Source organism: Bombina bombina, chromosome 8, assembly GCF_027579735.1.
Source record: "Bombina bombina isolate aBomBom1 chromosome 8, aBomBom1.pri, whole genome shotgun sequence".
NCBI classification, from domain to species: Eukaryota; Metazoa; Chordata; class Amphibia; order Anura; family Bombinatoridae; genus Bombina; species Bombina bombina.
Window position 1 is genome coordinate 27,343,699 of NC_069506.1, and position 13,076 is coordinate 27,356,774.

A 13,076-nucleotide genomic window follows, 5' to 3' on the forward strand; every position below is an offset into this window, starting at 1 on the left:
AGGCTCGTAAATCTGTATCTCGAGAGATATATTATAGAGTCTGGAAGACTTATATTTCTTGGTGTCTTTCTCATCATTTTTCTTGGCATTCTTTTAGAATACCGAGAATTTTACAGTTTCTTCAGGATGGTTTAGATAAGGGTTTGTCCGCAAGTTCTTTGAAAGGACAAATCTCCGCTCTTTCTGTTCTTTTTCACAGAAAGATTGCTATTCTTCCTGATATTCATTGTTTTGTACAAGCTTTGGTTCGTATAAAACCTGTCATTAAGTCAATTTCTCCTCCTTGGAGTTTGAATTTGGTTCTGGGAGCTCTTCAAGCTCCTCCGTTTGAACCTATGCATTCATTGGACATTAAATTACTTTCTTGGAAAGTTTTGTTCCTTTTGGCCATCTCTTCTGCTAGAAGAGTTTCTGAATTATCTGCTCTTTCGTGTGAGTCTCCTTTTCTGATTTTTCATCAGGATAAGGCGGTGTTGCGAACTTCTTTTGAATTTTTACCTAAAGTTGTGAATTCCAACAACATTAGTAGAGAAATTGTGGTTCCTTCATTATGTCCTAATCCTAAGAATTCTAAGGAGAAATCAATGCATTCTTTGGATGTTGTTAGAGCTTTGAAATATTATGTTGAAGCTACGAAATCTTTCCGTAAGACTTCTAGTCTATTTGTTATCTTTTCCGGTTCTAGGAAAGGCCAGAAAGCTTCTGCCATTTCTTTGGCATCTTGGTTGAAATCTTTAATTCATCTTGCCTATGTTGAGTCGGGTAAAATTCCGCCTCAAAGAATTACAGCTCATTCTACTAGGTCAGTATCTACTTCCTGGGCGTTTAGGAATGAAGCTTCGGTTGACCAGATCTGCAAAGCAGCAACTTGGTCCTCTTTGCATACTTTTACTAAATTCTACCATTTTTATGTATTTTCTTCTTCTGAAGCAGTTTTTGGTAGAAAAGTTCTTCAGGCAGCGGTTTCAGTTTGAATCTTCTGCTTATGTTTTTTGTTAAACTTTATTTTGGGTGTGGATTATTTTCAGCAGGAATTGGCTGTCTTTATTTTATCCCTCCCTCTCTAGTGACTCTTGTGTGGAAAGATCCACATCTTGGGTATTCATTATCCCATACGTCACTAGCTCATGGACTCTTGTTAATTACATGAAAGAAAACATAATTTATGTAAGAACTTACCTGATAAATTCATTTCTTTCATATTAACAAGAGTCCATGAGGCCCACCCTTTTTTGTGGTGGTTATGATTTTTTTGTATAAAGCACAATTATTCCAATTCCTTATTTTATATGCTTCGCACTTTTTTTCTTATCACCCCACTTCTTGGCTATTCGTTAAACTGATTTGTGGGTGTGGTGAGGGGTGTATTTATAGGCATTTTAAGGTTTGGGAAACTTTGCCCCTCCTGGTAGGAATGTATATCCCATACGTCACTAGCTCATGGACTCTTGTTAATATGAAAGAAATGAATTTATCAGGTAAGTTCTTACATAAATTATGTTTTTAGGGGGCTGATGTAGAAGAGAGATGCAGATCGAGATGCTAAAGGTCCGGATATGGGCATCAGTGTTGCATATACTTTTTGTTTACTACTTTCTCAGTAAGAGGATTGTTTTTTGTTTTTTTTTCCAGAGTTTCATCTTGTGTAAAAACAAAATTTAAAATCTAAAACTCAATCATTCTTTTACTCTGAGTTTAAAACTACAAAGATTAATATTGTTATTGTGATACTAATATATAAATATTTAAAACATAAATAATAATTTTAGATATAATAAAAAAAAAACTTTGCAATTTCTTTTATAAAATTTGCTGTGACAGGAAGTAATAGACACTGCACATTTTAAGTTTAAAAATAAAAGGTAAAATCCTTTTAAATAAATAGAAATTTTTGCAATATGTATTAAAAGGACACTAAACCCAATTTTTTTCTTTCATGATTCAGATAGAGTAGCAACTTTCTAATTTACTCCTAATTTTCTTCGTTCTCTTGCTATCTTTATTTATAAAGCAGGAATTTAAAGCTTAGAGACGGCCTATTTTAGGTTTAACACCCTATATAGCGCTTATTGTTGACTACATTTAGCAAACCAATGAGCAAGCATAACCCTGGTTCTGAACCAAAAATGGTCTGGCTCTTAATCTTTACATTCCTGCTTTTTTTTAAAAAAAATAAAAAGCAAGAGAACGAAGAAAAATTTATAATAGCGTAGTAATTTTAAGCAACTTTCTAATTTACTCCTATCTGAATCATGAGAGAAAAAATTGGGTTTAGTATCCCTTTAAGTATAACCCACTGCCTAGAGAAATATTAAACGGTCTGTTTTGCTGTTATAATAAAAAATTCACTTATGTTTCTCTGCCATTTTTAGAGAATCAGATCTGCCTTACAGAATCCTGCATCTCTGTCACCAGCACTATCCTGCGTTCCCTGGACCGCTCTGTAGATCCATGCCAGGATTTTTACGGCTATGCCTGTGGTGGATGGATCAAAGCCAACCCTGTCCCCGATGGCCACTCTCGCTGGGGCACCTTTAATGAACTCTGGGAGCACAACCAAGCCATCATGAAACACTTGCTGGGTTAGTAAAGGGAAGATCCTTTAAAATTGTATGTTCTATCTGAATCATGAAAGAAAAAAGAAATCATATCCCTTTAAACAACTATCCAATTTACTTTTATCTAATTTGCTTCATTCTGTTGGTATCTTTGTTGGAGTAGTAATGCACTGCTAGGAGCTAACTGAAAGCCAATTACACATGGCATTAATGTTCAGCCACCAATCAGCTTTTAGCATATGGCCCACATGAACTAGCAGTCCCCTGTTGTGAAAAGCAAATAAAGCATATTTTCAACAAATGACACGAGTACAAAACAAATTCAATATAAATACATTTGAAAGTTATTGTTTCATGCCCCTTTAACATGGTTCCTCTTGCTCTGCTGCTTTTTGTTTTGCTCTTTCAGTGGTGAGATAATTTGCCTGGTGCACATTTTGTACATTGCTAGTGGGTGTCACTAAGTGCATAGCTCGCCTCACACATGCTGAGAAAATTCCATCAGCCTGGAAGATATGAGAGGCCAAGAACTTACTTTAATGTGACTCCCAATTGAATAAATCAAGTGATGGTAAACTGTCCCCTTTATAAAATCAGATCCGGAATGTTGGTGATATTTTAGATTGAGTTAAAATCATCAGATGTAATACAGATGCGCTATAACTTTTTAACATAGATATGAAATTCAAATGCTCCGCGGCCCACTTCAAAAGTCAATTTTTCTGTGAGCTAGAGGCTTGAATTGTTCTCCAATCAGCGCTCTTGCCATATGACACTTTTGTTGTAGCTAGAGCGCTGATTGGAGAACAATTCAAGCCTTTATCTCACAGAACAATTGACTTTAGATGTGGGCGGCGGAGCTTGGGGTATTTGAATTTCATATCTATGCTAAAAACTAAATTATAGAGAATCTTCATTACATCTAATGAATTAAACAACATCTAAAATATCACGCACATTCTGGATCTGATTTTATAAAGGGGAGCATTTACCATCCCTTTAATAAGAAACAAACTAGTGAATAACTAAAAACAGAGGGTTGTGGTGAGTGTAAACAGAGGTTTTGGAACTACATTTCCCATGATGCTCAGCTAGCATATCAGCTTGACTGCATCATGGGAAATGTAGTTCCAAAACCTCTGGAGGGCCAAGTTTGAGGCTGTCTGGTCTAATAAGTCGGTGTGAGATGCACTAGGCTTATGTCAGTGTCCTGAATAAGGAATGGTACAACTAGTGACATCTGGCTGCAGTTGATAGAGAATTAAAGGGCAACAAATTCCATCCCATTATCAGGTGATGTACCCATGCTAAATTTTCACACACTGAACTGGAACAGTATGGTGGGGAGACTCAGGTTAATCTTCACCAGTTTGGCATATTTCTTGAAGGGGTTTCTTAAAGGGACAGTCCGCTGTAAAACTTTTTTTTTTTTTCCTTGATTGTTTTCCCAGTGACTTGTTTATACCAGCAGCATATAACATGTATGAGAAATTGCTCATTTATGCTTCTTTTTGCAAATAAAATAGCTGGATTTGTTCTTTGAAACCGCAGCCCATCAAAAAAGACTAAGCTTGCAGACAGATCAAATCTTATCTTATCATTCAAATGCTTCCCTTTCTTATCTCTCTGTACAGTACCTTCAAAGAACAATTGAAAATGAATGTTTAGAACTTTCTCTTCCACCTCCCACTGCGAGAAACTATGTAAACACAGACAGCAGAAGAAATGACTATTACCAATACCTATGGATAGAAACTTCAGTATAGGTAGGGATAATAATTAAAGAGAGATTTGTAAACCATTTAATACACTCCAGCAGGTAAAATGTATAATTGGGAAAGAAAATTAAGTTATTTGGGTAAACTGTCCCTTTTTAAGTCTTAAAAGTGCTTAAGATGTAGTTTGGAAAGTTTTTAACTATATCTGCCTCTAACTGACCGTAGCAGTGGAGATTAACAATCCCTGGACTGTAAACACCTTGACTGATCAAGCATTCACTATGTAGCATGTTGCAGGTACAGTGTCTGAAGGGTAGCGCCCCAAAGAAAGGCATGGCTGGTCAACCAATCAGGTGTGGCAAACAACCACTCAATTTACAATCCTGTAAAGGTTAAACACAATTCTCTAGGGTCCAGTAATGGTAAAATTACGACAAATTAGAGCAATTCAATTTTGCATCAAAATATCCTTATAATTACCAATATGGTACATGTATAATAAAATGACCCTATAGTATGCCAGTCCATAAAAAGGTCCTGAATTGTTGGGTTGGCAAGGAATTTTCTTGCACTGCACAACTGCTTATTATTCTAAGGCATATCGGTTGTTTAATAAAACCAAACGGAATACTGTATGAATTACTTCAAAATGGATGATTATCTAATTCTGATCTACCTCCTATGTAATTACTTTATATAAAACAATTTATCAAACACTACCCATTCCCCAGCTTTGCACAACTAACATTAATATATTAATATACAGTACTTAATAACATTTAAACCTCTAAATTTCTGATTGTTTCTAAGCCACTACAGCCAGCCTCATATCACATGCTTTATTTGCTTTTCACAACAGGGGACTGCTAGTTCATATGGGCCATATAGATAACACTGTGTTCACGCCCAAGGAGTTAAAGCTTTAGCACAACACAGCACTAAATGCAAGTCAATAGATAAATAAGTCATGTGATCAGGGGGCTGTCAGAAGATGCTTAGATACAAGGTAATCGGAGATAAAAACTATATTAATATAACTGTTGGTTATGCAAAACTGGGGAATGGGTAATAAAGGGATTTTCTATATTAATTCTATTGTAGACTGTCCCTTTAAAGTATAGAAGCTTTCAGTATAGGCAGGGGTACCTAATAACATGCTCACTGGGTTAGGTATGAATTATTTATAGCTGTACTGGAAGTTTATCATTTTCCCATGTAGCCCATTACATGTACAACTAATAAAGGTTACTTGCCCAAATAAACAAAAAGCAGCTGGCGGAGAAACCAAACAGTAGGACATAGTAGGTGCAATAGGGGGAAAATATATGTACTTTATTTACTTTACCTGCAAATTTTATACTGCAGTGCCTCGCCATTAACCCTTTCTTTTTAGTTTCTGAATTGTACAGCTCTAACTCCCACCACACAATTCCTTTTATGGCTGTAGCTATATCTATTGTTTTTGTAAAATGCACAAATGAATAGGCATTATCTGCTGGAGCATGCCTAGAAGATGTGAACTTGGTTGAAATAAAATGTCTGTCTAAACATTGATAAGGGGTGGAGTTGGCTGCTCCTGGCAGCTTAGTTATGTAATTCATTTTGCCTATTTTTGAAAATTATTTTAAAGTACTTGCCAGCAATATTTAAACAAATTTTTTTTTTTATGCAAACTATTTTTAATTAATTAGCTCTTTTCGGATATGCACAGATCTCAACCTGTTTTATGCCCCTAAAATGTTGTACAATGCCAGTTGATTTCCTGCCTTTTGCAATGTAGCCCTTACCCTGCCCCCATAACATTTTATACTGCAGCTGCAAGCCTCGTAGGCTGTAAAAACACTTTCCTTTGTCAACACAGCTGATAAAAGGTTGATCTGTTTGCACAACATGCTGTACAAGGAGCCCAGGCAAGGTATTGGGTTACTGTATCAGTAAGCGCAGATCTTCTGGCCAGCACACCTGAGAGTTACAGGACCAGTAACTACAGTAGATTTGCATAAACAAATACATTATAAAAATACAATAACACTTAGGCTGAACTTCAAATGATTTGTAGTTTTTGTTTTTGTTTTTTTCTAATAAATTTCAGTTGTCTATTTCCACTCCTGTATCATGTGATAGCCATCAGCCAATCAGACATATATGTATATACTGTGAATTCTTGCACATGGTTGATAGGAGCTGGTGTCTCAAAGTGAGCTTATAAATACTGCACATTTTGTTAAAGGACCAGTCAACGCAGTAGATTTGCATAATCGACAAATGCAAGGAAAAAAGACAATGCTATAGCACTCAGTCTCAACTTCAAATGAATAGTAGATTTTTTTTCTGACAATTTTAAGTTGTCTTTTTCCACTCCCCCTGTACCATGTGACAGCCATCGGCCAATCACAAATGCATACACGTACCATGTGACAGCCATCAGCCATTCACAAACATACACACTTATTCTTGCACATGCTCAGTAGCATAAAGACTGTGCACATTTAGTTGGAAGTAAATTGGAAAGTTGTTTAAAATGGCATGCTCTATCTGAATAATGAAAGTTTAATTTTGATTGAGTGAAGAGAATTGGAAAGTTGTTTAAAGGAACACAAGCCAAAATTAAAATGGTGCGCTCTGAATCATGAGTTTAAAGGGACAGTGTACTATTCTATTTTCTCCCCTCTAGTATATTCCAGTTGATCTATTTTACCTACTGGAGTGTATTACATTGGTTGTCAAATTACTTTACCTTTATTTTGCCATTTGAAATAGCTGTTTGCCTGTTGAAACAGTTAACTTTCTGTAGCCATTGCTGTATAGATATGTAAACAAGATCATTGCTGTATAGATATGTAAACAAGATCAAGCAGTAGAAATCATTCCCAAAGAGTGGGAAAGAAAAAATGACTTATTCACAAAATTTTAGTACTAAAATGATCAACCAAGATAAATAATTTATACCTATACAGAGAGATCAGATGTCTGGTGATCTTACAAACTCAGCCCATTTGATCTCCTTGCAAGCTCAGCCAATTTGAAATCTGTTTCTACTCTGATACCACAACCATATTTTGTAAACTATACTACTTCATTGGAAACCCATTAAAGGGAAACCAATCAGGTAGGCTCTTTACTATAAGCAATTTTAGAGTACACTGTTTCTAAATGAAGAAAACTGGTCTGATCTCAGGTTTGTATCATGGAATGATACCAAAAATATAGATTTTAGAGTTCTATTTTATTATTTCTAAATGGTTAGTAACCGCTATATCTCAAGAACATTCATATAAAGTGATTTAAAAAATAAATTCTAAAATGCATTTGATGCCTCTGTATGACTTATTTATAGCTGTACTGGAAGTTTATCATTATTTCCCATGATCAATTTTACCTGCTGGAGTTTATTAAACTGTTTACAATTAGCTCTTGTACCTTTCTATCGGCATTTAAAATAGCAGGTTTAGCCTGCTGTACCTACCTATACTTAAAGGGACAGTCTACAATATTTTTTTTATTTTAAAAGATAGAAAATCCCTTCATTCCCCAGTTTAGCATAACCAACAGTTATATTTATATACTTTCTACCTCTGTGATTACCCTGTATCTAAGCATCTTCTGATAACCCCTGATCACATGACTTTTTATTTATTATCTATTGACTTACATTTAGTACTGTGCTTAATGTTTAACTCATCGGGCGTGAACACAATGTTATCAATATGGGCCACATGAACTAGCAGTCTCCTGTTGTGAAAAGCAAATAAAAAGCATGTGATCTGTAGTGGCTTAGAAACTGGCAGAAATGTAGAGGTTTAAATGTTTTATAAAGTACTGTATATTAATATATCAATGTTAGTTGTGCAAAGCTGGAGAATGGGTAGTAAATTAATTATCTATCTTTTTAAGCAATAACAGCTTTAGTGTAGACTGACAAGCTGTGAAAGCAGAATAAATGATGCCCCCAATGGGGTGTAGAAGAGATACAAAGAACAATTGAAAATTAAAGGTACACTAAAGTCAATATTTAAACTTTCATGATTCAGATACAGCAAGCAATTTTAAACAACTGTCAAATTTACATCCATTAATAAAATGTGCATAGTCTTTATTTTTGTACTTGAGTCCCCAGCTCCTACTGAGCATGTGCAAGAATCTACAGAATATACGTATATGCATTTGTGATTGGCTAATGGCTGTCACATGATACAGGAGTGGAATAGAACTTTGAAATTTGTCAAAAAGAAATCTACTCATTTGAAGTTCAGACAATGCAATAGCATAGTCTTTTCTCCAACATTGGTGTGTCCGGTCCACGGCGTCATCCATAACTTGTGGGAATATTCTCTTCCCCAACAGGAAATGGCAAAGAGCACAGCAAAAGCTATCCATATAGTCCCTCCTAGGCTCCGCCCACCCCAGTCATTCTCTTTGCCGCTGAACAAGCAGCATCTCCACGGAGATGGTGAAGAGTATGTGGTGATTAGTTGTAGTTTTTTATTCTACTATCAAGAGTTTATTTTAAAATAGTGCTGGTATGTACTATTTACTCTGAAACAGAAAAAGATGAAGAGTTCTGTTTGTGAGAGGAATATGATTTTAGCAGCAGTAACTAAAATCGTTTGCTGTTTCCACATAGGACTGTTGAGATGAGAACTTCAGTTGGGGGAAACAGTTTGCAGACTTTTCTGCTTAAAGGGACAGTAAAGTCAGAACTAAACTTTCATGATTCAGATAGGACATGCAATTTTAAACAACTTTCCAATTTACTTTTATCATCAAACTTGATTTGTTCCCTTGGTGGTATTTTTGAAAAGCTAAACCTAGCTAGGCTCAAACTGATTTCTAAACGGTTGAGAACTGCCTCCTAGCTCAGAGCATTTTGAAAGTTTTTCACAGTTAGACTGTGCTAGTTCACATGTCATATAGATAACATTGTGCTCACTCCCGTGAAGTTATTTAGGAGTCTTCACTGATTGACTACACTGCATGTCTGTCAAAGGCACTTAGATAAGGAGGCTGTCTGCAAAGGCTTAGATACAAGGTAATCAGAGGTAAAAAGCATATTAATATAACTGTGTTGGTTATGCAAAAATGGGGAATGGGTAATAAAGGGATTATCTATCTTTTTAAATAAGAACATTTTTGGTGTAGACTGTCCCTTTAAGGTATGACTAGCCATATTTCTAACAAGACTGTGTAATGCTGGAAGGCTGTCATTTCCCCTCATGGGGACCGGTAAGTCATTTTCTTAGTCTCAAACAGAATAAAGGGCTTAATATGGGCTATAAAACTGGTAGACACTTTTATGGGCTAGATCGATTGCTTTATTTGGACATTTTATACAGCTTTATGTTGAAATTCACACTTTATAAACTTTGGGGAACGTTTTTTTACGTCAGGCACTGGTTTAGACACCTTCCCAGTCAGGAAGGGCCTTCTCTGTAGTAGGCAGAGCCTCATTTTCGCGCCATTACTGCGCAGTTACTTTTGAGAGCAGAGCAGGACATGCAGCTGCATGTGTGTGGGTCTGAAAGTAGTTGAAAAGGTTCCTAGAAGGCTTCATTTGGTATCGTATACCCCCCTGGGTTTAGTAAAGTCGCAGCAAAGGCTGTAGCTGGGACTGTAGAGGGGTTAAAACTGTAACCGGCTCCGGTTTCCTCATTTTAAGGGTTAAAGGTCTGAAATTTGGGGTGCAATGCTTTGATTGCTTTAAGACACTGTAGTGAAAATTTGGTTACATTTGAACAATTACTTAGTTTTTCACATATTCAGTAATAAAGTGTCCCCTGTTTAAAATTTAAAGAGACAGTAACGGTTTTGTTTTAAAACGTTTTTTGTACTTTATTGACAAGTTTAAGCCTGTTTAACATGTCTGTGCCTTCAGATAAACTGTTCTGTATGTATGGAAGCCAATGTGTCTCCCCCTTCAAAATTGTGTGATAATTGTGCCATAGCGTCCAAACAAAGTAAGGACAGTACTGCCACAGATAATAAAGTTGCCCAAGATGATTCATCAGATGAAGGGAGTGGACATAGTTCTACATCATCTCCTTCTGTGTCTACACCAGTTTTGCCCATGCAGGAGACCCCTAGTACTTCTAGTGCGCCAATGCTTGTTACTATGCAACAATTGACGGCAGTAATGGATAACTCCATAGCAAATATTTTATCCAAAATGCCTGCTTTTCAGAGAAAGCGCGATTGCTCTGTTTTAAACACTGTAGAGCAGGAGGACGCTGATGATAATTGCTCTGACATACCCTCACACCAATCTGAAGTGGCCATGAGGGAGGTTTTGTCAGATGGGGAAATTTCTGATTCAGGTAGAATTTCTCAACAGGCAGAACCTGATGTTGTGACATTTAAATTAGAGCATCTCCGCGTACTGCTTAAGGAGGTGCTATCTACTCTGGATGATTGTGACAACCTGGTCATTCCAGAAAAATTGTGCAAGATGGACAAGTTCCTAGAGGTTCCGGTGCACCCAGACGCTTTTCCTATACCCAAGCGGGTGGCGGACATAGTGAATAAGGAGTGGGAGAAGCCCGGCATACCTTTTTGTCCCCCCTCCTATATTTAAGAAATTATTTCCTATGGTTGACCCCAGAAAGGACTTATGGCAGACAGTCCCTAAGGTCGAGAGGATAATTGCGCTTTCAAAGATCCTATGGATAAAAAATTGGAGGGTTTGCTTAAAAAGATTTTTGTACAGCAAGGTTACCTCCTGCAACCTATTTCGTGCATTATTCCTGTCACTACAGCAGCGTGGTTCTGGTTCGAGGAACTAGAAAAGTCGCTCAGTAGAGAGACTCCGTATGAGGAGGTTATGGACAGAATTCACGCACTTAAGTTAGCTAATTCCTTTATTTTAGATGCCGCTTTGCAGTTAGCAAGATTAGCGGCAAAAAAATCAGGGTTTGCAATTGTGGCGCGCAGAGCTCTCTGGCTAAAGTCTTGGTCAGCGGATGTATCTTCCAAGACAAAATTGCTTAATATCCCTTTCAAGGGTAAAACCCTTTTTGGGCCAGAATTGAGAGATTATCTCAGACATCACTGGGGGTAAGGGCCACGCCCTTCCACAAGATAGGCCTTTCAAGGCCAAGAATAAGTCTAATTTTCGTTCCTTTCGCAATTTCAGGAACGGACCGGCCTCCAACTCTGCAGCCTCTAGACAAGAGGGTAATGCTTCACAAACTAAACCAGCTTGGAAACCGATGCAAGGCTGGAACAAGGGTAAGCAGGCCAAGAAGCCTGCTGCTGCTACCAAAACAGCATGAAGGAGTAGCCCCCGATCCGGGACCGGATCTAGTAGGGGGCAGACTCTCTCTTTGCTCAGGCTTGGGCAAGAGATGTTCAGGACCCCTGGGCACTAGAAATAGTTTCTCGGGGTTATCTTCTGGAATTCAAGGAACTACCCCCAAGGGGAAGGTTCCACATGTCTCACTTATCTTCAAACCAAATAAAGAGACAGGCATTCTTACATTGTGTAGAAGACCTGTTAAAAATGGGAGTGATACACCCAGTTCCAATCGTGGAGCAAGGAATGGGTTTTTACTCGAATCTGTTTGTAGTTACCAAAAAAGAGGGACCTTTCAGACCAATTCTGGATTTAAAGATCCTAAACAAATTTCTCAGAGTGCCATCGTTCAAAATGGAAACTATTCGAACGGTTTTACCTACAATCCAGGAGGGTCAATTTATGACTACCGTGGATCTAAAGGATGCGTATCTACATATTCCTATCCACAAAGATCATCATCATCATCAGTTCCTAAGGTTCGCCTTTCTGGACAAACATTACCAGTTTGTGGCTCTCCCATTTGGGCTAGCCACTGCTCAAAGGATTTTCACAAAGGTACTCGGGTCCCTTCTAGCGGTTCTAAGACCAATGGGCATTGCAGTGGCACCTTACTTGGATGACATTCTGATACAAGCGTCGTCTCTTTCAAAGGCAAAGGCTCAAACAGACATCGTTCTGGCCTTTCTCAGATCTCACGGATGGAAAGTGAACATAGAAAAAAGTTCCCTGTCTCCGTCGACAAGAGTTCCTTTCTTTGGGACAATAGATTCTTTAGAAATGAAGATTTTCCTGACAGATGTCAAAGTCAAAACTTCCAAAAGCTTGTCAAGTTCTTCACTCTGTTCCACGACCTTCCATAGCTCAGTAGACCAGAGACTCGCTCCGTTGGTGGCTAACCCAGGATCACCTGTCCCAGGGAATGAGCTTCCGCAGACCAGAGTGGGTCATCGTCACGACCGACGCCAGTCTAGTGGGCTGGGGCGCGGTCTGGGACTCCCTGAAAGCTCAGGGGCTATGGTCTCGGGAAGAGGCTCTTCTCCCGATAAACATTCTGGAACTGAGAGTGATATTCAATACTCTCAGGGCTTGGCCTCAACTAGCAAAGGCCAGATTCATAAGATTCCAATCAGACAACATGACTGTTGCTTACATCAACCATCAAGGGGGAACAAGGAGTTCCCTGGCGATGAGAGAAGTGACCAAAATCCTAAAATGGGCGGAGGATCACTCCTGCCACCTATCTGCGATCCACATCCCAGGAGTGGAAAACTGGGAGGCGGATTATCTGAGTCGTCAGACATTCCATCCGGGGGAGTGGGAACTCCACCTGGAGATATTTGGCCAGTTGACTCAATTATGGGGCATTCCAGACATGGATCTGATGGCGTCTCGTCAGAACTTCAAGGTTCCTTGCTACGGGTCCAGATCCAGGGATCCCAAGGCGACTCTTGTGGATGCATTAGTAGCGCCTTGGACCTTCAACCTAGCTTATGTGTTTCCACCGTTTCCTCT

The 13,076-nt window shown here is 38.2% G+C and overlaps 1 protein-coding gene across 2 annotated transcripts in view; it reads left to right on the forward strand.

The window, feature by feature from the left end:
• Window positions 1-13,076, forward strand: part of ECE1 (endothelin converting enzyme 1) — a 155,740-nt gene that overhangs the window by 41,139 nt on the left and 101,525 nt on the right. For both annotated transcript variants that reach the window (XM_053690234.1, XM_053690233.1), the window contains one exon: window positions 2,373-2,582. In XM_053690234.1, coding sequence (XP_053546209.1) covers window positions 2,373-2,582 — 210 coding nt within the window. The remainder of the gene's footprint in view (window positions 1-2,372; window positions 2,583-13,076) is intronic.